Consider the following 27,729-nt stretch of genomic DNA (forward strand, 5'->3'; position numbering starts at 1 on the left):
CTGTCACTGACTTACCCTACTGTTCCTGGAACAGAATACCAGGATCCTGTAACTTTGTCTGAATCATGCTGTTTTGACTCAAGCTTGTTCAGCTTTCTTAGTATGCTTTACTGCACAGACTGCTTTTTTTGGCTGAGTCACTTTGCAGGTTTACTGCCAACCTTAGGACAAAAAGAGAGCCATTTCAGGTGCCAAATAAGGAAAGGTGCTCCAAGGAAATGTAGGGAGGAGGGTGATGTGACCTGGGGCTTTTCTCACCAGGTGCTCTGAGATTGGGGCATTTATTTTTTAAATCCTTGTATATTGTAGAGATGTTATGCCTGGCTGTGTCCTAATCTTGTTTTGCTGAAGTCCTTGATGCTGCCTTTGCACCGTGCCTCGCAATGGAGACCAACACATGGGCCTGTACTTTGTCATTTCCTGACTTCTGTGTGTAAAGTCTCATATTCTCCATTCACTTTTTGCAACTTTGAGGCGTGTCTACATGTACATTAATGCACTTTTTCTAATGAGCTTTAATTTAATACCTCCAGTGTTAGGTACTGAATAAATGGGCATTGGACTACCCTAATATATAGAATCAATGAGTTAGAAGAGACCTAGACAGATCGAGTTTGACTCCCTGCCAGGGGCAGGAATGAACCCTGGGGGTGGGAGGGGTCATAAGACCCCAGCCAGGCACCTATCCAGTCTCCTCTTGAAGATTTCCAGGGAAGGTGAGAGCACCACCTGTCTGGGAAGCCTGTTCCAGGCTCTGCCCACCCTTACAGTGAAGTAGTTCTTCCTAATATCTAACCTAAACCTATCCTCCCTCAGCTTGTGGCCATTGTTCCTGGTGACTCCAAGGGAGGCCCTGGTGAACAGACTTTCCCCAAGTCCCTGCTGCTGGCCCTTGATAAGGTTGTAGGCAGCCACAAGTTCCCCCCTCAGTCTCCTCTTGCGGAGACTGAAGAGATTCAGGTCCCTCAGCCTCTTCTCATAGGGCTGGCCACGGAGGTCCCCAGCCAACCCTCTCCAGGTTTTCCATGTCCCTCTTGAAGTGTGGCGCCCAGAACTGGACACAGTACTCCAGCTGCGGCCTGACCAGCACCGCGTAGAGGGGGAGCAAGACCTCTCTGGACCTGTTAGTGATGCCCCTGTTGATGCAGGACAGGGTGCGGTTGGCTCTGCCTATTGCTTTGTTGCATTGGCGACCCATATTCATCCTGGAGTCAGTCATGACTCCAAGATCCCTCTCTGCCTGTGTGCTGCTGAGGGGGTCAGCCCCTAACCTATAACCATAACGCTGGTTTCCTCTCCCCAGGTGCAACACTCTGCACTTGGCCTTGGTGAACCACATCCTGTTCAGATCCTCCCACTTCTCAAACCTATCCTGCCAGTGTATTCACTTTACCCCACAGCGAACTTGAACAGGGTGCTCTCCACACCCTCGTCCAGGTGGCTAATGAAGATGTTGAACATCTTACAAAAGCATAGTACCAAAAGCACATGTTTTTTAAGTGACATTTAATGTGCAGTAAGTAGCCTGTTTTACTGTGCATTAGCATAATTGCATGGGTTTTTATGTGATGCTGTAATGCGCAGTAAAGTAAGTGACTGTGCATCAGAGTACATGTATAGATGCCCTTTGATTTTCCTTTAGAACTAAAGGCATCCTATGTAAATACCAGTTATCAAGGTACCTTTCTCATCTGCTGCTTGAGAACAGCTGCAGCTGTTCTGAACTGCTTATCATTTTCACCTCAGTAGGGCTGCTTATTGTCATGTTTGGGAGGATGTATGGTGTCTGGGTCAGGAAGTCCCGACACTGAGGAAATCACCTGCACCTTATCTGTGCTGCAGTCTCAATCTACTGTTACCACCAGTGAAGACTCATGGATATCAGTTTTGCCTGGGAAGATGCAGCCTGATGACCACTTCCTACTTTATGTACATAATATCTGTTGAATGTGGATATTGAGATCCTTTGGGTTGGGGAATTAGGTGTGAATTCTGTTCTTTTGAGCACTCTGCACACTAATAGTGCAGTACATACAGCTTATAAATGAAGGATTCTCCAAACCTCTTAGTGATGATATTAAAAATGGCAAGAGCATACCAGTTAGCTATTTAACTCACTGGTAACCAGTGGCCTATTTAATGATGCATTAGTTTTATCTTGGCCCCTGTCACTTCAGGATAATGGTTTTTCACTTCTAACATTCTTGAGCCCTGGATTGGAAGGGGCCTCCTTGGCCATAGAGTCCAGTTCCTAATGTTCATAAGCAGTCATTTGTCTAAAACAGTGGTACCCAGCCTGCTTCCCCACGGGCTTCGTAGGCGATGCCAGATCTGTCTATGGCAGGGCCGGGCAATTATTTCAGGCAGAGGGCTGCTTACCCAGTTCTGACAAGCTGTCAAGGGCTGCATGGGTAGCCCCGCCCCTTCACAGGTGCCCTGCCCCCTGGTCACCGTCTTGGGACCAGTCCTCTAATGTCTTGGGACCAGTGTCTCGGGGCTAGTGCCAGCACAGGATGGCAGGGGCCTATGGAGTCAGACTGGGCTGCACCAGCAGGGAGAGGGGGGAGCTGGCCTAGCTCCATAGAGCTGCCAGCTGGGACCCTGCACTCCTGCTGCCCTGCTCTGGGCCCCACTGGTGCTGGCCCTGGGACACCAGTGCAGGCCCCATGTTCCTGCTGGCTCCTGTGCCCGCTCATACCCAGTGCTCCCCAAGCCTCACAGTACAGGTGGGGGACAGTGTGCAGCCCTGAGCCCCTGCTCGCCGGCAGCGAGGAAAAGCGGCTCCTCCTTCACACCGTGCAGGGCTGTCCCGAGCAGGCACAGGCCGCTCCATGCTGGCTGTGAGTGGCTGCATTGCAGAGCACCAGCCATGGGGCGAGCAAAGGGCTGCTCCCCCCCACCCCGTGCTCAGCACCAGCTCATAACCCACTCCTGCTGCCAGCCCAGGCCACGAGCTGGCTCCAGGCTCGCCCATCAGGGCTGTGCACAGCAGCCCCCCGCTCATTGCCCTGGGCAGTGTTTGCCACCACCACCTCTGAGCTGTCCAGCGCGCGAGCTCCAGGCGAGCAGCAGCAAACTGCCTGGCGCGGGAAGCGGGAGAGCTGCTTTGCTCCGCACCGAGCAGCTGCCAGGGTGGGCTGTGAGCTGGTGCTGAGTGCTGGGGGAAAAGCAGTCCCTTCCCCGCCCCAGGCTGCAGCTGCCTACAGCCCATGTGGGGCTGCCTGTGAGCAGCTGCAGCAGGAAGCCTGGCCACAGGGCTGGGGAGGGGCTGCTTTTCCCCAGGGTCTTCCCCTGCCCTCCCCCTTCCTGTTGCAGGAGCCCGCCAGGGCTTCCCCTAGGTCCTACTGCCTCTGGTTCCTGTCATTTTTGACAGGAACCAAGGACAGAGAAATATTAATTTTCTAAATTTTTTAGGGGCCGTGCAGGCCAGATAGACTGGCCTTGTGCTCCAGATGTGGCCTGCGGGTAATATTTTGCCCACCCCTGGTCTTTGGGCTGGATTCAGCTGATGGGCTTGATCTGGCACATGGGGCCAACACACTGGTGGCCTAATCTAGCTACAGGGGTGCTCAGCCCAACTCTATGTCCACTGTAGAGGGTGGCGTGAAGCAGCTTGGCCCTTATGTGGAGGCAGAGGCTGGTGGTCATGGTGGCGGGGTAGCCCTAGTTCAGACACGTTGGTTGTGTGGGGGAGCACTCCAGCCTGATCTAGATGTGCGGGAGTGGGCCAAGCCCTGATCCCACTACTGGGCAGTGGTCTGGGTGTGGGGGCTGGATCTGGGTGTTCAGAGCTTGACTGGAGGCCATGGCTCTGCAGACTGGATTTGGCCCACAGATGGGGGTTGAGCACCCTTGGTTTAAAAGGTTCAGTAAGAATAGTGTACTATCTTTTGCACACCACAGCTGTGAAAAGCATTACAGTGTACATGGGTAAAGAGCAGAAGAGACAAGGGTACTGCCAGTACCTGGCTCCTGCTGTGACAGGAAATTAGATTAACATATGCTCAGATGATCCTGGGGAAAAGACTGCATTCTGCATAATGGAGGGAGGCAAAAAAAAAATCAGTGACTTTTGCCAGTGTGGTACACACAAGTTTTTTACACATAAGCTCCCAGAGTTAGGAGAAGATATTAGCCCTGTTCCATGGAGGGAAAACTGAAGTATGGAGACTGAAGGTGGGGCTTAGCAGCTTTCAGCAGCAACCTAGCTCCATTCCCCTTGAAATCAGCAATTAAACTTCCAGAAGCTTCCCAAGCTTGCAGAAGGAAGACTAGAACCAGGTTACCAGAGCTGAGTTGTAGCTGCTAGAGAAGGGAGAAGTCGAGCTACGTTCAAGACAGTAGGCCTGTTTCTCCACTGCAGTAACCCTTCTGCGCAGCTCCACTGATGTCAGGCTAGTGGATATGATCTGCAGGGAATTGCACTTGTATAGAGAGCATGGATGCATAGATAGCACTGTGTTGGAATGGCCCCTTGGGACCAGAAATAAATGAAAGCAGTCCCAGGAGCTCACAAACTCAGTGAGGCCTGATCACCGTTTACCTTAGGCTTGAGGGTTCAACAAGAGCAGCTTGATTATTGGGCCCGCATATGTTGCCTGAGCCAGGTGAGCCTAAGAGAAGTCAGTCTCAACTGGGCCATTTTCCTTTGAGGGAAAAACAGGTGAATGGGGGACCCAGTTATTAAAGTGTGTGCATCAACTGAAGAGATGAATTTTGCTAATGCACCCAGCTCTGAGCACAGGTGCTGATTTGGGGAACAACTGCAGTTTTCTGCAGTGATGAGAGTACAGAATGAACGGTGGTGCCCTTTGGGTTTTGTGTTAGATGAAGCTTTGTGTAATTGCATTGATATTAATACACTTTCACATTTTAAGGGTTTTAAGCTCTTACTTCGTGAGGACTTGTGTCAGTTTGGTTGCAAGTCTGAAGTTCTGTAAAAAAGATGACAGTGGGAATAAAACCCACCATTTTTAACCTCTTTCCTTTGCCATCCAGTAACACTTGTTTTTGATGTCCAAAATGCCAGTGCCATTGCTTTCTGGGAATTAATGCTATCAGCATATGGGAATTGAATACAATCATGAAATATGTTAGGTTGTTTGTTCTTCTCCCTCTGCCAGTGATGAAAGATGGGTTGTACTACTGAACAGAGATGCACAGTGAGGTCTTTAGCTTGGTGCATAGCATGTACTTTATCTGTTTAATAGTTTGGGACCAGGTCAAATTGTGGTTAATCCGTATTTTCGAAAGTAAAACCTGACTGCAATCCATCCCTGGAAGGAAAGGTATGTGCAAAGCATGACCTATTAAAACTCTTAGCTTAAAGTTGGTCATGGATTTGCAGGGTGTTCTACCTTTTGGACAGTTTTGTAGGCTGTTGGCTTAGCTTTTTCGCAAAGGTGAGCTCAATAATGTACAGCTCTTGAGAGAGGGATGCCTCAGCATCCTTGTTTCACTTCCTGGTTCTGCGCTGAGTCTGTGTAGCTTGGACTGTACCCCTCTGGGGAGCAGTGCTCTTGATAGGCATTGACCGTGACACAGGGCAGCTTTTCAAACCAAGTCAACAGTTGTTATCCAGCAAGAATGCATCATGGGTGGTGGGAGGGAGGGAATACAAACCTAGATCAGAATTTGTGGAAGCTGTTCCAACGCTTTTTTTTTCTCCCAAACCTGGATGTAGTTTCCCTCTGTGTTCTTGCATATCCCAGGAAGTCCTTAAGCCAGTCTTTAAGACAGATCTGAATCCTGTCTCCAGACACTTCTGTTCCTTTGTCTTCAGTTGCAGCTGCTCACAAACCTTGCTTCTTCTCACTCTCAGTCACTAATGCTTTATTATTAAGTCTTTCATTGTCTCTCCAGGTTACATGCACATCTTGATGGTTGATTCACATCGTGACTAGACCTGTAAACTAATTGTATACCTCTTTTACTCCTACCTCCTCCTCCACCCCTTCCCCACCCCACCCACCCAACCAGCCTTGACTCAGGAAGAAATTAACTTTTGTAACCAGGGGGAGTGATACAAAGTAGTGGGCATATTGACTCCCATTTTTTCCTAAATATATTACAAAATTTCCCACCTTTGCCATATGTTGTGCTTGTGTTCCCATTGGAAACATTAAGGGTGTGCCAGAAGAATGGATCCAATGCAGATGGGTCCTATCCAATCTAGAAAATGGATTTGGGAGATGATGGAAACTGGTGGGTTTGTGTCCACTATGTTTAAAAGAACTCAATTGCCTTGTAAATAGCAATTGGGGTTAGTGTTGTATTTCATTAAGGCTATGTGGAATGTAAGCTGCAGTAGGGTGGTAATGAAGTGGATTTTTTGTGACTGAAAGAATGCCCTTGTTTGGCTGTTCTTTGTTCTGTTTTCTTCTGGAGAACTTTCTAGCCAGAGCTGGTAGCAAAGCCTTTAAGACCCTTTTGCGTTAACTCTTCTGGTTGAACATAAAGGTGTTGTCAACAGTATCTGCACTAACATACTCATGTCTGAGGTTAGAAATAGACTTTGCCAAATGAAGCAGATCATCTTCACTAGCTGAAACACATCACCTGTCTTGTCCTTCCTTTTGATGCTTCAGGACAAAGAGTGATGTGTTCTCCTGGGACTCAGTCCTGTGCATCCTGGGAATCCCTATGTCCCTCAAACCCTGGGAGTACCTGCCCAGCCAGCTTTACAGAGATATACCCTCAGGAAATCTCAGGGGCACCTCTCTGCCCATGGGAAACCCTAGCTTTCTCTGCTTATGGAGATCCTGGGGGAACATTTTTGCAAGCAGTAAACCCCAGCTATGCCTGCTTAATGAGACCCACCCCAAGATTATCACAGGTGCATCTTTTTAAAATGGGAAAGCTGAGCAGCTGCTCCTGGGACTTAAGGGGCCAGGTCCTAAACGAGACTTCCTGGGGTGTACAGGACGAGGCCCCTCAAGCTCCTGGCACACCTCCCCAGGGCTCCTGGAAATTGTAGGCAGCTCACCAACATGCTTGCACTCTCCTACCACAAAGCAAACAAACATTAGCCGCTAAATAGCAACACAAATTAATAGCACTTTCTTCATGGCCACACGTTTTGGGCATTTGTGGTGTGGCAAGGGGCATGGATGTGTGCTTGCTTGTCACCTTTGTGCCATCATAAAAACGGTTATGGTGGCACAAAGGCCAAAAGGCGATATCTGTTTCCACCCCTAGTTGGCTGGCCACTGAAAGGAGGAGACCTGTAAATCACAGCTACCTCTAGATTTTGATATGTTGTCTCCCATCCCCTCCACCCTACTGCTCACTGACTTGTGACTGACCTGCTTCTGTTTTCCTTGGCATGGGGCCCACCTATATATTGCTTAGGCAGACTGGCACAACGTTGGCTATTGTGGACTTGTGCATTAACTTGTCCAAATGTGTAGGTCATGTATGTATGTGGATGTGTGAAACTAAAGTGACTGCTCCTGAAAACCAGGTCTTTAGCTAGACTTATTCACTGTTAGTGTTAGAATAGCTAAAAAGATTTTTAAAAAGTATATGGTAGAAAGCACCAGGGTATTGTACCATGAGTATTTTAAATTAACACTATCAGTACTCTGCCTTTTAAATTAACTTAAAATGCCAAAAACTGGTTACTTGCAGTTTTTTTTCTCTTACTGCGTAATCAAGGCATAGAGTGTAATATTTAAAGAATTAAATATAACCTTGCTTCTTTCTCCTGGGTTAGGCAAATTAATTGTTTTTTCTCTTACACTACTGGCTAATCAGTTCCCAGTTTGTTACAGAAGGAAGCATTTTTGTCCAGTCTGAAATCTGTATTTTGTTGTGTGAAACCAGGCCACTCTTATAACCATACTTGAGAAAATTTTACCATGAGACAAGTGTCAGTTTATTGCAAAACCAGTTTTTTTTCATTTAGTTAACCAAGCACTTAAAAACAGTGTGCAATGAAAATTGTGATATTTTAATGATAGGAAAGCTATTTCATATGCACACAGTGAGAAAATGAATTGCAGGCAGGCTGTCTGACTTTGGTCAGATTTCTTGATTTCCTACTGCTTTTAAAATGTATACATAAGGGATTGAAGTTAAAATCTCTAGTAATTTAATACCATTGGGACTGGGGATGGGCACTGTGTGATAGGGCAGTTCAACTGTGATGATCCAGGTACTGTCCCTGAAAATGAGTGGGGAAGATGGAGGAGGTTGGATGGGCATCTGGCCAGGGTCGTCTGAACCCAGCACTCTTTCCTGCCTATGGAGTTCTGCCTGAGTTGGACTCAATGATCTGCTGAGGTCTCTTCTGATCCTAGCATCTATGAATAAGATGTGGTCAGTGGAACAACCTTTCAAGTAATCAAGTGAAGTAGGGAAGATCAAAGCTGCAATGAGAAATTTCAGAAAAATTTCTGTATATCCAACTTAATGATTCATCACAAGAAGACAGAGAAAAATGTCAAATGAGGATGCTGTTAATGCAAGAATAATTTGTTTTGTGGCTCCCCTAAATGCTGAGCTGCAATCCTGTTCCTTTGTTATGTTTTCTATAACACCACCTGCCTGTTGTAGGCCAGACTTCTCAAGAGAGTTTACTAGCCATAATCTCTGCAGGTTTTCAGGGGAGCATGAAAATGGAGTCATGGAGCTTAGCATAGAAGATGCTGGGCAATGAGCCTGTTTGAAAATCTGTGCCTTTCTACTGCAGTGTGGGTGTGTTGAGTTTTTCAAAACCATGCTTGTCACAAATGCACCAGTCCTAGCATATTCAAGATCTGCTTTGTTAGAGCTTGTATACAGCTCTCTAGTGTCTGTATAGAAATGTGAGAGATGCACTGATTGTTAATGACTTTTCCATTTTCCTCAGAGCAAATTGGAGCATTGGCAGATCAGCACATAGTGCGCATTGCCTGCGGAGAGTCTCACAGCGTGGCACTCAGTGACCAGGGCCAGCTCTTTGCGTGGGGTGCTGGGAGCGATGGACAGCTGGGGCTTACTACCATTGAAGATTCAGTGGCAGTTCCAAGGTAAATTTTATAAGAACCAAAAGCCCAGGCTTTCACAGGGGGTGCTCAGAGGTAGCAATACTCATTATTGTTCTGTCTGGGCATGGAGTCACTAGGAGTCTTTCCACACCTCCAGTGGGCTTGTGAGAAAGTATTTTTGTCTGAATTAAAAAAAAAGAGTGGGAATTTTTATTCCACTTTGCATTCATCTCTTCAAGTAATTCCTTCCTTTTGGTCCAGAGGTGAGTTTTTGTTCAGTTGTGCTGCAGTCTGCCCTATTACGCCTCTCTGTAACAGACAGCATGAGCCTTCAGCTTTGGTTTCCCATGATAACAGACTAAAAAGGAATTGGCAAACTTTCTCTCATGAGAAAAATGTGCATTAGAACTTGGATTGAGGTGCAGGGGTATAAGAGAGGAGTTGGGGCAAAATGGAAATGCTGTTTGACACCTATATCTCTACCTTCTGCTTCTGAGAATACCATTCTGAGATGTGCAATCCCTTTTCCAGAGATGAAAAATAATTAATCTGATGGTCTAATTAAGACCTTTTACTCAATGTTGTGCAGAGTTGCCCATTTGCTCATTTTGCTTGTCTGAGTTTGGCACATCACTGTGCACTGATGCAGGGATAGGCACTGTTTTCTGGGGGGAAGAGAATGGGGAGGGTCCAGAATGACCCATCTCCGGTCCGAGTTGGTGGGTATTAGGACCAGGCCACTCCCACCTCTTTGCCTTACTGGTCAGATGCAAAGCTATGCTTTTGAAAGTTGAAAGACATATTCCCTGCCCCACAACCTACAGAGCTTCCCTCCCACTGGAGCCCCAGGTGGCTGATAAGTCCCAGTGCAAGGAGAGCCTCCCCTCCACTGAAGCCATGGTTTCACAGGCTGGATCTAAAGGCTCTGTGGGTTGCCAGCTCCTCCACTGAGGTGTTAGTAAACTATTCAAGTGCCTGTTATCAGCAGTTCCAAAATGATACCTTTCATTAGACCAACTGGGAAATTGCAGGAAAAATTTCCTTTTCTGCGAGCTTTTGGGATCAACGTTCCCTTCACCTCTTTCTGCCCGAAAGCTTGCAGAAAAGGATGTTTTTCTTGCGATTTCCCAGTTGGTCTAATAAAAGGTATCGTTTTGGAACCAAGAGTTGTAGTTTATTGTATGTCTTCTTGTCTCAGACCAACACAGCTACCAAGTACACCCCTGTATCAGCAGTGATATTTAGTGATTCTCAGGAATCTTGAGATGGTGCTGATATTTTTTTTTAATTTAACTTCCCTGTTTGCCATTTCAGAGTACTGATAGTAAACCCTCTGGAGCTAACATGGCAATAGGAGAGGAATGTTGGGTGCTTATCTGGTTTGGGTATTATTAAAATGGCTAATGAACTTCCAGTAACAGAAACCTGATGCATGAGCTGAGGTTCTCTCTGCAGGAATAACCTTTAAAAAGGAGATCTGATAGAGAAATGGTTGAAACAAATACTAAAAACCACTAATGCTGTATGTTGAATGATGTTTCAGAGCTATATTAGAATATTAAGACTTGCACTGTATTCTTTATACAAGTTCCCAAAATAGTACTGATGCATGTGAGACGAACTCCACAACCCACTCACTGTTGCTAGCAAACCTCAGTGGCTTGCCAGAGACCAGTAATACAGGCACTGTAATGCAGCTGTTCCAAGCAATTTATAGATGCTACAGCCCTGCTAAACTGAATAATAACTTGGCTGGGTGAAAGCTACTTAGACTCTGTGGCATTACCCTCTTAGAACGGGTGTGTTTAGTGCCTAGTAACTTGTTGAAACATATGTCTTCAAGATCAGAGCTGCATGTCACTAGGGGAAACTAATATGTGTTGCATGTAAACATTTTGGTTAGAACAAGCACATGGGTAAAAACCACAGTGACAGAGCTGAGTGACTTTTTATGGTTTTGGTGACCTGTTACAATAATTCTCTTTAGGTTAATAAAGAAGTTGAACCAGCAGACGATACTGCAGGTCTCCTGTGGCAGTTGGCATTGCCTTGCTCTCTCTGCCGGTACTGTAACATTTAGTCTCCTTCATCTGTGATATGTTAGTGCCTGTGCTCTGGGGTTTCTTGGTGTGAGGGATTGTCCATGCATATGACATCTCTTCCCCAAAGAGCTTGCCCCAAATTAGTTATATAGTCAAAGTAGACTGTTATGAAAACAGCTGGTGTCCAGAGCTGGAGAGAGGCCGTCCAAGGATATGATCAGAAAGAGCTGACCAGGGAGGGAGTGGTGGATGTGGCGTACAGTTAACCAGCTTCCTGTGTGATGGTTAACAAGCCTTTTTAAAGCCTTTCGGTTCAAGCTAGAAAAATGTGTCAGTAGTCTGTGGCATGGGGAAAATTTTTCTTTCCTAGGCTCTACTCATGAGCAAGCAGAGCTAGTGCCTTTTTCTGTTTTGCCTGGTAAGTTATAGCAATACTTTTTGTGTGCTCCACCAAAATTACCATAAAGTTGCAATCACATTTAAATTTATTTGCCTTGGTTCCATAATTCATGTTTTCTTTGTTCCGCCATTAGCTAAGTTTTACTTACTGATTTTAATTGGGCACTCTTATTTCAGATGGCCAGTTCTTCACCTGGGGGCAGAACAACTATGGCCAGCTGGGCCTGGGGAAAGAATGCCCTTCACAAGCCACGCCACAGCGTGTCAAATTTCTTGATGGGATTCCCTTGGCACAGGTTGCTGCTGGTGGGGCTCACAGCTTTGCCCTGTCTCTCTCAGGAGCTGTGTTTGGTTGGGGGAAGAACAGCTCAGGACAGCTGGGCTTAAGTGATGAACAAGGTATGAAAAAGTTTTTAGGTTATTTTTTGCTGAGCATGGCTTTTATTTTCGTAGTAATCATATACCTTGTGGTATATGATTTCTACCATGATGCACACCTTCTGTGAGAAAATAAAGAACTGCGGCTTCTTTGAAGAGACTTGCATACTTTCCATACCAGGTTCTTTTTGCAGCTATAAATGGGACTCAGCAAGGTCAAAAGAAGTATGCCAAAATGTTGACAACCTGGATAAGTAGCCTGGTTTGTGTCCCCCTACTTCTCCCAGTTCAGGGACACTGGGCATCTGTGACCTGCATTGAAGTCAGTGGAAGAACTGAAGTCCATACATGAAGATTAGTCAGTGGGATCAGGGTCCTAATTTGCTAGCATGACTGCAGCCAACAGTCATTTATACAGAACTCAGTGACTTGTGGTATATGCATTCAGGACACTGCATACTGCTAAATACTGCTTAGTTTATTGCTAATTTCCCTGACTGACCTGAAATAACTTCTTTTCATAGCTTCTGTAGGAAAAGCTTGCTGAGTTCTTGTTTCTGAACAGCCTTATAGCAAGATGCATGCTTTAGTGAATAAACTGCTTCCAAATAGCCAATCTCAAATGTACTTCATGCTTCAGCCCTGTGCTGAAGCATGGCTGCTTTTGACAGTCTTAATCCTAACTTTATTTCTACCAGGTTAAACACAAAAGCATTTACCTGAGGTGTGCATTTGCAGGTTACCAGAGATCTCTTGGAGTGCTGTCCAAGTCTGCAGAATTTAAGGGCTATTCTTAATTCCCCTATGTGTGTCATTATGGACATAATGTTAACTACTAGAACCATCTGACTGTTGTACGTGGGTCTCTATACCCTTCAGCAAGTTGCTCATGATTTGGAGCTGGAAAATAATTGTTAAGTACTTGGTTTAGTCACCACTCTTCCCCCACAACCACTCCAAACACACCTTAAATACTGATTTGCCACAAGTCAGTTAAAGCTGTGGGTGCTTGTTGTGTCTGAAAATCAGGTCACTTTGAGTTTCTGGAACATCTAATGACCATATCAACTAAACTTCTCTCTTCCACTGTCTCTGATGCAGATCGAGAGACCCCTTGCCATGTGAAGCTCTTGCGGTCTCAAAAGGTTGTCTATATCAGCTGTGGAGAGGAACATACTGCAGTTCTAACAAAGGTAAAAGGATCAATCTAGGAATTTCATACCGTCTTCTCGCCCACAGGATTATCTTACTTTGGCTTTCTGAGTGTTATAGGAGAAGAAACATGTGGCTTTTACTGCCCCTTTTTCTCCTGCCCCTACTGTAATTGTGTTGTTTAAATTTGAGATTAAGATCTTCATTTAATTTAATGACCAAATTATTCCCTGGTGCACACTTACTAAAAGGGTGACTGCAGATGACTATGATCCATAACGATATGACATAAATGATGTTAACATGCTGGCAGATCCCCAAGAAAGACCTTTGAGAAGAAAATCTGTCTTCCTCCTTGGTTCTCCTCAAAGAGGTGGACTTGGGCATCCTGCTTTGACAGTTTAAAAGGGGACTGTTATATGCCAGATTTGAAGTGAGCTCCACAGTTAAGGAGCTCTGAAAGAAAGAGTCATCAGTTTAGAAACTGTAGACCCCCTCTATGTATTGCATTTATACGATTAATGAATTAATTTTGACATAACTGGCAAGGGTGCTGCACCTTTACTAAATTTAATGTGCCGTAGAATGTCAAACAAGCCATACAAATGTTTTGTATTACATGTAGAACATTACAAGCTGTAAAACTGTTCTATGTTATATGACAAATGCTTTTTATGGCTACTTTGTATGTGGCAGATCCATGGATGGAGCAGCTCTCTGGGAACCTGGCTTTCAACTTGTTAGTGCAGGGGAAGCCCAGGTCATGATCCCTGGCTCTCCCAGCACTGTCAGGTAGAAAGGATATGATTAGGACTTGACATCTGATCCCCAAATTGTGCCTCCTGGCCTGTACAAGTGATATGGCAGGAAATGCTATTGTTGGGTTTGGGGACTAGATACCATGGCACCTTTAAATGAACACTTGCCAGGGGCCTTATAAAACAGGGCTTCATTTGAAGACCCGCCAAGTTGAAGAACTAAGTGGTGTATAGGGGACAGTGTGGCCTTGTGAACAGACTATCAGAGTGGGGTTTGGGCATTCTGGGTTCCATTCCTGGCTTTTGCCATTAATCTGTTTGGTGACCTTGGACATGTTGCTACTTCAGTTTCCCCCCTTGTAAAAGGAGGTGACAATGCTGCAGAATGCTTTGGGAGCTCTAAAAGAATTAAACAGTGGTGTTGCATATATAGAGAGGTGGCTCCAGTTCAAAAAAAGTGCTGTTGAACAGATGCAGATACAGAGGATCGCAGGAAGCAGTCTTGGGCATTTAGGCTATATGGCTATCTAAATGCAGCTGGGACTTACAGTAGATCTGATGGTGATAGAGAAAGTGGGTTGGACATCGATGTGCCAACATACAAACCAAGATGGCAAAGATACATGATGTGCCAGGTCTATGACAACAACTGAGTTGACCGTAAAACCAGAGTACTCAACTGGTGCTGTACGACCAGGCGTCCTGAAGGCCATTTTTTTTAGATTATCTATCATGGCCTCTGATTAGCTTGGGAGCAGTTGTGATACCAGATAAAGAACGGTGTTGTTGGGTATGGCTCACTAAATGGAGCATATGCTGTTTGATTTGCTAACAGAGTGGAGGGGTGTTCACGTTCGGTGCAGGTTCCTGTGGGCAGCTCGGCCATGATTCCATGAATGATGAAGTTAATCCCCGAAGAGTGCTGGAACTGATGGGCAGTGAAGTGTCCCAGATTGCTTGTGGCAGGTGAGTGCTTTGTAGAGGGTAGCACAAGGAAGGGCTTTGGTACATATTTAGTGGTAGAAATTAATCATTTGGAGCTCTCTGAATCTGGTAGATCAAACTTAACGAAGTTGCATCCTTTTGTACGTGTGAAATACTAATACTAATGCTATCACTGTCAGTTTTACTGTAGTCTGTTGCTGTGTATGCTCCTCCTACATAATTACCAGTCCAGATAGATTCTAACAGCCAGACTCTATTCTGCCTCTTGAACATTTATGTGGACTTAACTACTTAAGTGCAATTCTATTCCACCCTGTTCAAGTCTGTGAACATCCATTAATGCCTTGCTTTTGTAACACACTCTCATCTCACCCTTGAAACTGAGTCTCAAAAAAAAAGCAGCACAAGAAGCCCACCTACTTTTTTGTATTAACAGTTTTTCAGGGACAGGTGGGTGGAATATAATTACACTGAGCTACCCAAATCCACTTGCACACTTGACTGGGTGGGATAGAATACAGACCTAAGTTCCTTACCTCAATAATTTACAGTCTTTCAGGAGACGGGCTGTAAATTATGAAATGCTAAATTATGTTAGCCTAGTGATGAAGACAGAATTTAGTAACATGATTGGGTTTACATCAACAAACTGACTGCATTTTTATAATATGAAGCAGGGCAGGGTGTCATCACCCCTAGCTCTGCATGACCCTCTGGTGACGCCTCATTTGCTCTAGTATTCATCATTCCCTATGCTGATGTAGGGAATGCAGCCAGACATGCCTGTGGATGAATGCTTGTGCATGGTCAGAGCTCACCTAGTTCAAATTAGCAGTGATGTCAGTGACTTGCAGTGGCTGAGCTTCTGGCTCATTGTTTCTCGGGGTAGTTTTTCATTCTGATTTTTCTCACATTTAAACATGGCCCAAACCTCGTAATGGTCTGCATTACAGACACCACACTCTTGCCTTTGTGCCTTCTTCTGGAATGATCTATGCATTCGGCTGTGGAACAAGAGGCCAGCTGGGAACTGGACACACTTGCAATGTTAAATGCCCATCTCCAGTCAAAGGTCGTTGGGCAGCTCACAATGGGCAGCTCTCAGGGAAGCCTGGTAAGTGTTCTGTGTAGTAATGGATGTGGCACACAAGAGATTAGCCTGGTGTGAAGTACTCTAAAGGTGTTTTGCTTTTGGTCTTTGACTTAGTCACACTTCTCCAAAAAAGAAAAGGAAAAAAAGAAGAGTCTCAGAAATGAGCTGGTGGTTTCTCATATGGTTAACCATCTCTCTCTTGCTCCTCTGCATAGCTGAGCTGCACATTAGGCTCTGCCATTGGTCTGCTCTGAAACATTCACGAATCATTCTCTTGCTTACTACTGGGATGTCTTAAAATTTCCCCAGTTCTGCTATAAATTGAGGATTATCACTTGCTCCAGTGGGGTTCCAGGTACTCAGTACCTCACAGCTAAGGGCCTCTAAATAATGCATGTGTTTGTGGCTGAAATAGGCCCACAGAATGGTAGAGCAGGTGTGCACTGCCCAAGCAGAAGCCCAGGAGCAATTCTGAGAAGCAAGTTCCTCCCACTCAGTGTGTACCACAGCTTGGGAATTGGGCAGCATAATGGGTTTAGTGGAGTTGCGAGCACCTGAGTGGCAGAGTCGCAACCTAAGCTCCCTGATTTCTGGGCTTAAGTATGTGCTGAGTGGACAGGACATGCCTCTAGGTAGCACAATGAGGATTACTGTGGGCATGCTATGGGGAGGTTCCTCTGCTGCGGTTCCCCTCCTGACATGGAGTGGTTTTTGTTTTATAAATAGCATAATGATCTAATGACCTAAACTCAACTGGCATCTCACCCATGTCTTTGAGTTGTCTCAAGTCTTTGAGGTGTCTCTGTGTGACACTCACAATTTGTTGAGTTTGGCTGCTGTTTATTCTGAAACCCAGAATTTCCTTTACTTCGTCCATGCCTGCACGCTTTCTTAATGGGTACCCCTAAACATTTATTTATCAATTTTAATTAACAAAACTGTCTCTTCACCAGATGCCTGTAAATATCATATTGTTAAACATATCTTCTCTGGAGGAGACCAGACATTTGTACTTTGCTCCAAGTATGAGGTAAAAATAACTGTTTTCTCTCCAGTGATTGGGGGGGAAGGACGGGGAAGGAATTCATCTGGCGTTGACTCAAAGTGATGGGATTGGCTTTCTAATTACAGTTTAGCTGATCAGGCAGACAAGCCCTACTGAATTAAGAGACTTGGGGAATCTAATGCCAGGTGCACCCATGATGTGCAGCCTTGCCGTGAGAGGACTCTCTGGGTCATACAGAAGTTGCAGAAAATTCCTCAAGCTGCTCCCTCCCCTTTATGAAGGGTACAGGTGTGGGTGGTTGAAAAGACGCTCATAATTGCAGAGCAGGTCAGGAGTACTGCTTCCCTTTTGAGGTTGCCCCCCCATTAACTTCACTTGGCAGTTGCTTTCCAGGCCAGGGGTACTTAACTTTTTCTATACCATCACTACATATTAGAACAGAAAAGAGCTGCAAGGCTTTACATCACCTTCTGCATACTCCTGCAGTATAACAAGCCTCTTGTTGACTTAAGTAAGGCATAGATTTTGCCCTTCACCTGTAGGCTTTGGAAGAAGAATATTTTAAGTCGTGTTTCTGGCTGTATGATCCAGACTTGTGCATTCTGCATGTGAAAATCTGAAGTACTCCTCTATATTACTGGTAATGTTCTGTTCAGGCACAGGAAATAACAAGTCTCTGCACAATGTTACACCCTTCTTAAGTGCAGATTATTTTTGCTATGTATCCAAAAACAGTTAGGAGAGGTTCGGCTCCCATCTGCACTATGGATCCCACCAATTCTGGGGGACCCAGCTATATCACAGTCCTTAAATTTTTTTTCCTTCTGTGTAGAGATAACCAAAATAGCACCGTTTGAATTCCACATGTGGAATAGCAGTGAAGAAGATATTGGTCTTCACTTGATAAATGAGGGAAAGAAAAAACTGTTTGTGTTATTTATGCATTACAAACAAAGGGATGTTTTTCAGTTGGAGGGCAGGAATTTCTGGTGCTCACTGATCTGAGTAAACAGCAGGCAGGGCCAGCTGGTGCCTTGTTGCCACGTGTATGGTGAAGTATTGTGAACCCTGAATTCAGGGAAGCACAATGGTGACAATATTTCCCCCTCAATCTTTGGCTTTCTTGTTGTCTTAGAGAGAGAAGTTATAAAGTTTCAAACACATTTCAAGCTGGATAAGTAACAAAAAATAGCAGTTTTATAAAAACTAAACCTCCTTCCAACCCTACCTCATCTTATGGTATTCACAGAGGTTTTGCAAAAGCATTTGGTACATTTTTAAGAGACTAGGTTGTCATTTCTTTTTTTTCTTCCTGCTTCCCCTTCCAGTTTTTTGGGGAGTGTCTTTCTTTCGGAGATTCCCTTGGGTTGATTAATGATGATGACAGCCCTTCAGTCAAATCTGGTGAAAAACCACCCCTAAGAAACTGCTTGGGATAAATACTGAAAACAGAGAAGGGTTGTGGACAAGAGAGAACTGAATTGTATGTCTTATACTTAAACGCTGAGATATGTATCTTTTCGCAGAATTCCTTGCCAGCTGATGATTTCCGGACCATAAATGAAAGCCATTATACCTGTTTAATAAATGATGAAACTATAGATGTTTGGAGACAAAACCTTTTAGAAAAAAACAGCTCTAATTCTGTCAAGTAGGTAGTACTGTACAGGTCAGAACTTCATTTTGAACACTTTATGTTGATGGTTGTGCTTATTTGTGCTTTAGGACTCACCATTTTTGCACCCATTCTTAATTCAGATTAGGAGTGTCACATCAGGCCTCCCTAGAAAAACTAGTAAAACTTTCTCAGGTTAAACTGACCTGGGGGGACATTGAACTTTAAAAGAAGCTGTTCTTTAACCCTTGGTTGCATGGTTGCAGTCTAAAAAAATGGAAAGAAGACATTTTAAACAGCCTAATTACAATCTCTTCCATTTTCTTTCACATGAGTGAAAGGCATACTAAGCAAAAATAAGGAACTGACAACTGAACTTTGACACGAGCTTGTCTGCTAGCCTGGAGCATGAATACAAGAACATAATAAGAACTGCCATTTACTTGGTCAGGTCCATCATGCCCAGTTTCTCTAGCCAGGAGGTCCCCTGGGGACTGCAGGGCTACTTTCCTATCCCTGGTCCAATCCTGTCTCTGGGGAGAGTTTCTTTAGGTAGTGTCCACTGGCTCCTTGGATTCATTTGAGGTCCATCAGGCATTATCCAATGTGATCTGCTCAGTGTCTCCCCTTGGCGCACTACTTATAAACCTTTGACCTCTACTTCTGTCCCTGTTACGTTTTCAGTTGTCCCAAGCAATTTGTTGCTTTTCTAGTGGCCTTCCTTTTTAAGGGAGGCTTATAGTGTTTCTTAGTGGGCAGTGGCCCATGATCCCTGTAAAGTAGCAAGTAGGCCTGTGTTGCACAGTGGCAGAGAGTAGATGCTGAAATGGAGAATGAACTGGGTATGACCAGGGTTTTTTCCACTGTTCCTCTCTCATTTTCAGCCGCCAGCATTTAAGCTCTAGGAAGTTCTAATTCAGAGGCTGTGTCGTTGATTCCTGTGCTCAATAGCTACTGATGCCCCTTTCCTCCAAGAATGTGTCCAATCTCTTTTTGAATCTGGCTGAACTGTCAGCTTCTACCATCTGGTGGCAATGAGTTCCACACTTTAATTACACACTGTGAAAAATAACTTCATTCTGTTTGTTTTAAACTTACTTACCTGCTAGTTTCATTTTGTGATCTCTAGTTTTTTTATTTATATCCAGCAGTCTCTTTAATGCATGATTTATATATGAGGGGATGGATTAGAGGCAAATGGGCATATTAGAAATGGGATATACAAAAATACATCATGCTCTCTATTCACACAAGCATCCCTCTTTTCTTTTGTCTGTCTGCTGCAAACAGTAATGTTGTGCAGATCCTGTCCTCTGCTGCATGCTGGAATGGAAGCTTCCTGGAGAAGAAGTAAGTGGCCAAAGTGCATCTTTCCTGTGACAGTTATCCTGTACAGATGAAGCAGGAATCACCTGCTCCATTTGCTGTTGCATTAGACCTTAATTCATTGGGGCTTGTCTGTCGTAATTTTCTGCCTGATCACAATGGTGACTAGAGAGATGCTCCACAGGTTAAGGATTTCTTGGAAGAAAAAGCCTCTGACTTGAGAAGTGACCTTGTAAGTGTGGTATTCAGTGTCATTAAGAGGTCACAGTGAAACTCTTACGATTTCAGTATCCAGATTGGCTTATTAAATATTGCTCACCCATCTTAGAAGTTTGAGAGGACAAAAGTCTCAGAGTTACAGAGGTGCAGGGTGCAGTCCAGAGGAGAGGCAGATCAGCATGGTGCCCAGCCCACCCTGTCTCCTGCCTCCAGCTGCTGCTCAGGAGGAGCTGGGCTGGGCATATGCAGGTGGGGTACCTGCTGCAGTCTGCCTGCCTTGTTCCTACACAGCAGCAACAGTGTCTGCCAGCCTGGCACACCGTGCTGCTCTGCCTCTACTGGATTGTGCCCTGCAGTCTACCTCTGCCTCTGCAGGCAGCAGCATCACTGACTTGGGGCAGGTAGGGCAGTGTCCTGGATTTCCTTAAAAATAATATGGTCACCTTACTTGTAGTGGAATGGGGTTAATATGGATAGGTCCTTTTGAGAACAAGGAAGTAGCCCCACTTCGGGGACATCACTCCTGGAAAGTCCTGGGCTCCTGCTTATGAAAGCTGTGAATTCAGGGAAAAAGGTGGCCAAGATAGTAAAGGATTAAAGCATAAGATCCATGAAGGGAGACTAAAAGAATTTAATGTACCAACCTAATGAAAAGATCAGGGTGTGTTGGAAGGATGAGGTTGATGACTACTGTATGTATAAACTGTTAGGAGGTAAAAGCAAAAATGAAGAGGAAGAATCTTTGTGATGACCTGATGAGTAATGGCCTGCAACCAGGTGAAGGAACACGTTCCATTGTGCAAATCTTTTGAAGAGCAGGTCAAACTAGATGGAAAAACTGACTTGCCATTTGTTCCTTCTCTTTCTTTTACTGGCATAATGACTTCCATATTGTAGGTATCCAGCATGCAGTTATGTCAGGAGTATGGAGGCGTGGAAAGCAGATTTAATTTAAAATATAAACAATTTGCTACAAATTAATGATGTTTAGTAACAGAAGCTTGTGGAAGGGTGGAGGTGAAAGCTGTGGCTGTTATACCGTAATACAATACCCTTCGAAAACTGGAGGACCAGAGCTAATAATGAATTACATTGACCAGTGATTTAACATTTGTGAAAACTGCTGTAATCTGTGACCAAAATGATAGCTAAATACTGGAATTTGGTTGTCTTTGTAACCTTTATAATATGAGGTGTGACTATACTTAAAATGCCTAACTTCAGACGAACAGCATAAACATTTGCATCCATTTGAGAAATATACCCTTAGTGCATTGCTCCTGATGTCTTAGCTCAGGGGGCAGCTTAGGATCGTTATAACACTGCAAAGCGTAGACCTAAAAGAAGGTAGTTTTTTCTGAGGCCTTTTGCCCAGACTTTTACACAGTAATCGTGGATCCTGTATGCATACGCAGCGCGTGCCCTGGACCAGCCCAGGTGCTGTGTGCAGCCTGAGATAAACAAGCTCCATGTGCCATGTGCAGTGTGAAGGGCCAGAGCCAGCACATTCTGCATAGAGAGAGCAAGGTCTGTCTGAAATGTGCAGCACTGTGGGCTGCATCTTTGGCATCTCTGATAGAATATGCAAGGTTATGGATGATTGGTTACCATTTTTCTCTGGGGAAATTCTTGGTACTTGTGTTTAGAATTTATAGAATTGTGGGATTTTTTTTATTTTTAGCAGCAAGATTTTACAGCTGTTCTGTCTGGAAGAGACGTTGCTGGAAGCGTGTGCTACAAACCATTAATCTTGTTCTAGATGCTGAGTTAGAGTGCTTTTTAGCTGTATTGCAGGAAGTTCCAGTGCCTACACAAGCCTTTAGAATATTCATCTTCTGTATACCTTTAGCTTGGGTAATACAAAGTAAAAATAAAGCTTTTTACATACAAAAATGCCTAGCAGGAAAAGATGATTTGCGGTTCCATCTACTTCCAACTGAAAACCATAGGAAAACTCCTCTTAACTGTGCTGGGAGTTTGATTTGGACCTTGATTAGAAAATATAGGGCTAAGAAATTCAGATGAACCTAACAAAGGTTGGCTGTATGAGTTGAGTGTCTAGCTCTCAGGCTATTTTGAAAATCCAAGCTTATTTCCTTTGAAATATGTCATGTGATCTCTTTATGAATGACCGGTATTTTTGTGTATAAGCCTATACCACCCCACCACCCTTTTAAAAAGGCCTCTGTTGAAATGTGTATAGAAATGAGGAACATGGTCTCTTGCTACTCATAGTTGGAGTTGTACAACTGTAATTACCAGTCCTAGAATCAAAAGTGAGTGGGCAGACCCTTTGGTGTATGTGAAGTCCCCCTGAATTCAGTAGGATGGGACAGGATCGACCCAGGAAAATCCCCATTCTCTATTTGGGATCCCTGAACTGTTCCCTTTTGATATATTTTCTATTTTGCATTAATGTATTTAGCTAGGCATTCCATGGTAGTTTGTAGTTGTGATGTTTCTCTATCTGCAGATAAATTCGTGACTGGTGCTCTAAGCCCAGGCATCTACAAAGGGTAATCTCATATCTTTACTCAACTCACATTTTCCTCTGGTGGGGGCTTGTTTTGTTGGGTTTTTTTAGAATTGATGAGCACTTTAAGACCAGTCCTAAAATCCCAGGGATAGACCTGAATTCCACGCGAGTGCTGTTTGAGAAGCTAATGAACTCTCAGCATTCCATTCTACTAGACCAGGTATTCATGTCAAGATGGTGTCTAAATATTTTTGAATGGCAACTTCTCAGTGCTGGGAAAGAGAAAAGGGTGTGTATGTATGTGCATGTGCTAAACACTGCTTCTCTCTGTAGAACATACTGTTGCTTACTTATGGCTTTTCTCTGGAGGGATTAATTAAAAACTATGGGGCTGATTCTCAGCTGTTGTAAATTGGGCTAGCCCTAAAAAGCCCAGCAGAGCTACACTGTCTTTCACCTGGTGAGAATCTAGCTTTACAGTTGCTTTTTAAAAAATGTTTGCCACATGGTGAAATTAAGTGTGAATGTGATATGTGCATGAACCAGAAATGCTTGCTAAACCTCTCATTCTGTAAATTTATCTGGTTTAACTTCTTAGCAAAAATATAAGAGAGAACTCACCACAGAATGTGAACTAGTAAACTCAATTGTCCTGTACAGTGAAAATACCCAACTATTGTTGTGTTGCAGGTTTATTGTTTTTTGAACATCAGTATTTGCTTACCTGTTGCTTAACAAGATTTAATCTCTCACGTCAGCCTCTCTTATTAGATCCTCACTGTTTTTTACTGTTGTGTGCACTCTTTGGTCAAAAAAAAAAAGTCTGTTGCAACTCATAATAGCTTATACCAGCTGAGAATCTCAGATGGTTTTAAAGGGCTACTGAACATACACTGGTGGTGAGAAATGCTTTTGTCTTACGATCATTTTTTAGGACTTTCAAAAGTTGCAGAGCAACAAGGCTTCTTACTTAATGAGATCTGTTCTTCTGTTAATGGGGGATGAAATTATATTTGCATACTGAGTAATTGAGAGGACTTCAGCTGTTAGAAGTAGGGGTGCATTGTCAAATAACTGCACAGTGGGACTCATTTGTCTCCCATTTACACCATCAATTCTACCAATGGGAGTGCAGTTATTCCTGATATACGCAAGTTCTGAGCAAATGGCAAATTAGGCTCCAGATACTTGGAAGTAAAAGTAGTAGCAATTATGCTATATTGCAGCCTCAGATAGATAGCTTTGTTCTCAAAAGCCTAGGCTTGTAGGATATAATCCTTTTTACAGTTCCATAAAATGCTTTTGTGGTGCTTTTCAGAACTGTTAGGGACACAAGAGTTTCAGCAATTCTGCTAATCAAGCGGTGACTCCTCTGTTGGAATTTTCATTATAACCTGTTTTCTGGGATTTTATAAAACTAGAACACAATTTCTTTTTTTCTTTTTTTTTCAGACCTAAAAAATTAATAGTAGAGGAGCAATCATTAGTAAAACAAAAATAGATTTTAGACTTGAGAGCCTATTCATCCTAATGCCTGATGTGTTTGAAACACCTCTGCTCCTTGAAGCTATCTGAACAAGCTACTGCTTTTTTGTCATCTCTCACCTCAGTCTCAACCTTTTGTTAGTCCTGTGTTCCCTAGGAACAGAGACCACTAAGTGTACTGACCTGAATAGTAAGTTTGTGAATAATACAATTCATAATATCCTTGTCTCTGAACCTGTTTAGTTTGGATTCTAATACACTGGCAAGTGTAGACAGTGTAGGTAGTATTAGGGCTGTGCGAAGCACCATTATTTTGTTTCAACATCTGTTTTTCTGTTTCAAAGGGACAGTGTTTCGTTCCGTTGTTTTGTTTCATTTCGAAGCACTGTTCCATTTTGTTTCGTCAAAACTGTTTTGCTGTTTCAACAGTTCGCCCATAGGCTATAATGGGGAATCATGAAATTGCCTAAAACTTGTCACTTCTTGCCTGATTCAGATGAAAAGTGCAGTGGTGATAGCCCCTTCTGAGAGCATGAAGCCTGCCAAGATGCAAGGAGATAGGTGCAGATGTTTCTGGGAGAATGCACCTCAAACTGTTCAAAGGAAAACTCCTTATGCTTGCTGGCAGTGACAGCCTCCACTCTTCCAGTGTGCAGATCTGGGGGCTCGCATCCCTTGGATCTGCGTGCTGGGTGACAGGAGGCTGATTTGCCACCTGGGACCAGTGCTGGGCTCAGCCTGCACCCAGCACTGGGGAAGACTGATTCAAAATGGGGTCAGAGGGGTAAGTGGAAGTGCTCTGGTTCAAGATACAAGGGGGCCATGGGGAGAGGGATCTAACGGTGGGGGTCTACTACAGACCTCCTAACCAAGGGGAGGAGCTAGACCGGGAATTTTCAGGCCAGCTTGCAGAGGCACTTAAGGCAAGGGATGTAGTTGTCATGGGTGATTTTAATTACCTGGACATCTGCTGGGAGGAACAGTCAGCCAGGTCGGACCGTTCCAGGAGGTTCCTGGCCGAGGTACAGGACCTCCACTTAATTCAGGAGGTGCACACTCCCACCAGAGGAAATGCCCTGTTGGACCTGGTCCTGGCCACAGGCGACGACCTGGTAAGGGGGCTCCAGGTCCTTGACCACCTGGGTGATAGTGATCATCGCTTGCTGGAATTCACCATCCAGCGCAGGGTGTCAGGGGCCTGCAGCAAGGCGGTAGCCCTAGACTTCAAGAGGGCCAACTTCAACGAGTTGAGGAGATTAGTGGGAGAGGTGCTGGGGTTCTCAAGAGCAGGGGAACTCAGTGCCCAAGATGAGTGGTCGTTACTTAAGGAGATGATACTCCGGGCCCAAGGGATGATCATCCCAACAAAAAGCAAGGGGGACAGGAGTGCTTGAAAGCTCCCCTGGCTCACCAGGGGTGTCCGGGAATGCCTGATTGCCAAAAAGGCAGCATACAACCGGTGGAAGGGGGTTGCTATCTCCACAGAGGAGTATACCTCCTCTGCTCGGGCCTTTAGGGGGGCTGTTAGGAAAGCTAAGGCAGACATAGAGCTAGGACCAGCGTCCAAGATCAAAGATGGTAAAAAGTCCTTTTTCAAATATATAGGGAGGATGAAGAAGGCACCGGGAAATATGGGGCCCCTGCAAGATCCTCTGGGCAATCTGGTGGCTGCGCCAGAGGAGAAAGCAGACCTCTTTAACCAATCTTCACCTCCGTTTTCTTGGGCAGGGACCGGGACTTCCCCACCGTGATGCAAGACGGAACTGAGGGGAATGCCTCCAGACCTCAGGTTGGGGAGGACTGGGTTAGACAGCTTCTGTAGGGGCTGGACGTGTTCAAATCAGCGGGAGGGAGCTAGCAGGGGTTATTGCAGGGCCCTTGGCACGGCTTTACAAGTGCTCATGGTGCTCGGGCCAGGTGCCAGTTGATTGGAAGATAGCCAGTCTTTTTGGCTAAAGATTGGAAGGTCCCCATCTTTAAAAAAGGGAGGAGGGGGGACCCGGGCAACTATAGGCCCATCAGTCTTACCTCAATCCTAGGGAAACTCTTTGAGAAGATCATCATGGAGCACATCTGCGATGGGCCGGCCTCAGGGATGATGCTCAAGGGCAGCCAGCACGGTTTCATTAGGGGCAGGTCATGTCAGACCAACCTGATTGCCTTTTTATAATCAGGTCACAAAGGCAATGGATGCAGGTGTTGCCATGGATGTAGTCTTTCTGGACTTCAGCAAGGCCTTTGACACTGTCTCCCACCCGATCCTCATTAAAAAATGGGGTGACTGTGGCATTGATGCCTACACAGTCAGATGGATTGCAGATTGCCTGAAGGGTGGTACTCAGAGGGTAGTGGTGGATGGGTCATATTTGACCTGGGGAGAAGTGGGCAGCAGAGTCCACCAGGGCTCGGTCCTTGGGCCTGTGCTGTTCAATTTCTTTATCAGCGATTTGGATGATGGGCTGAAAAGCAACCTGTTTAAATTCGCTGATGATACCAAAATTTGGGGTGAGGTGAGCATGCTACTAGGGAGGGAAAAACTGCAGCAAGACTTGGGTAGGTTACAGGGGTGGGCTAGCAAAAACAGGATGCGCTTCAATACTGACAAGTGCACTTATAAGATGGGAAACTCCCTTCTTGAGAGCATGGAGGCAGAAAGGGATCTTGGAGTCATTATTGACTCCAAGATGAACATGGGCCAACAATGCAAGGTCACGGTTGGCAGGGCTAACTGGACCTTGTGCATCCACAGATGCATCACGAGCAGGTCCAAGGAGGTGATCCTCCCCCTCTATGCAACACTGGTCAGGCCACAGCTGTCAGGGATATTAATCTGGTATTAAGAATGAGCCTTTTACTGTCTCTGTGGAAAATCTTCCTATGTTTTGCTAAGTTATAAGCTTAGGAAAAATCTCAGTTTCTGCACATCCATAGAGACCTGAATAGTGCAGCTAAATTCTCTGAAGAGGCCATTTGTATAAAGCATGCTTAATCCCACACAGTTCCTGCATGTCATCTAGATTTGCTTGTATGCCATTGCCACAGAATGACTGAGTTGCCTTCTTCTGTCTTGTTTTCTCTAGATCTTGAAGAGCTTTGAAAGCTTTTTGATTCCTCAGCTGTCAAACTCACCACCAGATGTTGAGGCAATGAGAATCTATTTGATTCTACCTGAATTCCCGCCATTTCAAGACTCAAAGTATTATATAACATTAACGCTTCCTCTAGCAATGGCCATTCTGCGTCTGGACACAAACCCGAGCAAAGTTTTAGGTAAGGAGCCAACCCAGTGGGTGCAGCTTGTGTATCTTGCTGTCTGCACCTGCCTGGGTCACTGGTGCAGAGACCATTAAGGACACGTAGACTTGGGGTTCTTCACAAGTTCTCCACACTGGTCTAATTGCTCTCTGGTTGTGTTACCTCTGCCTTCACCAGTAGAAGAGTAAGGCTGACAATGTGGCTAGTAAGCTTCCAGTAATATATTTGGTTCTCAAAGCAGACTTCCTTCCTTCAGAGTGGTTTTAGTGCCTGCTGTGCCTCCTCCATGTATCAGAGTTCCTAGTCTAAAGTACTTGTGAATGCATAGAACTCTTATGCATAGAACTCTTAAAGAGCTCTTATGCTGTTTCCTGCCAGCATTTATTTCTATAATGAAACTTCTGGGGAGTGAGTCCTGTGCTGTGGTAGTTAGTATTAGTTACAAATAACACTTTGTTTTCTCTCGCACTTCTGTGTCCACATTCTGATTTGGAGACAGGTTGGTTCTAGGGCAGGAGCTGGCAACTTTTTTTCAGTTAGGGGGGCAGTCGTGGCATTGACACAGATCCCCAGCCCTGGTGCATCTCTTCACTGCTTGGCCTCAGCACAGC

The 27,729-nt window shown here is 44.8% G+C and overlaps 1 protein-coding gene across 2 annotated transcripts in view; it reads left to right on the forward strand.

Moving 5' to 3' along the window:
* The window catches only part of HERC3 (HECT and RLD domain containing E3 ubiquitin protein ligase 3), a 76,191-nt gene that overhangs the window by 19,075 nt on the left and 29,387 nt on the right, over positions 1-27,729 (forward strand). For both annotated transcript variants that reach the window (XM_090037057.1, XM_090037058.1), the window contains exons 3-13: positions 8,852-9,011; positions 10,957-11,033; positions 11,588-11,809; positions 12,890-12,981; positions 14,534-14,664; positions 15,597-15,757; positions 16,690-16,766; positions 18,269-18,393; positions 19,648-19,707; positions 22,487-22,598; positions 26,944-27,133. In XM_090037057.1, the coding sequence (XP_089893183.1) occupies positions 8,852-9,011; positions 10,957-11,033; positions 11,588-11,809; positions 12,890-12,981; positions 14,534-14,664; positions 15,597-15,757; positions 16,690-16,766; positions 18,269-18,393; positions 19,648-19,707; positions 22,487-22,598; positions 26,944-27,133 (1,407 nt within the window). The remainder of the gene's footprint in view (positions 1-8,851; positions 9,012-10,956; positions 11,034-11,587; positions 11,810-12,889; positions 12,982-14,533; positions 14,665-15,596; positions 15,758-16,689; positions 16,767-18,268; positions 18,394-19,647; positions 19,708-22,486; positions 22,599-26,943; positions 27,134-27,729) is intronic.

Source organism: Crocodylus siamensis, chromosome 2 (assembly GCF_052110815.1).
Source record: "Crocodylus siamensis isolate JL-2025a chromosome 2, ASM5211081v1, whole genome shotgun sequence".
NCBI lineage: Eukaryota > Metazoa > Chordata > Crocodylia > Crocodylidae > Crocodylus > Crocodylus siamensis.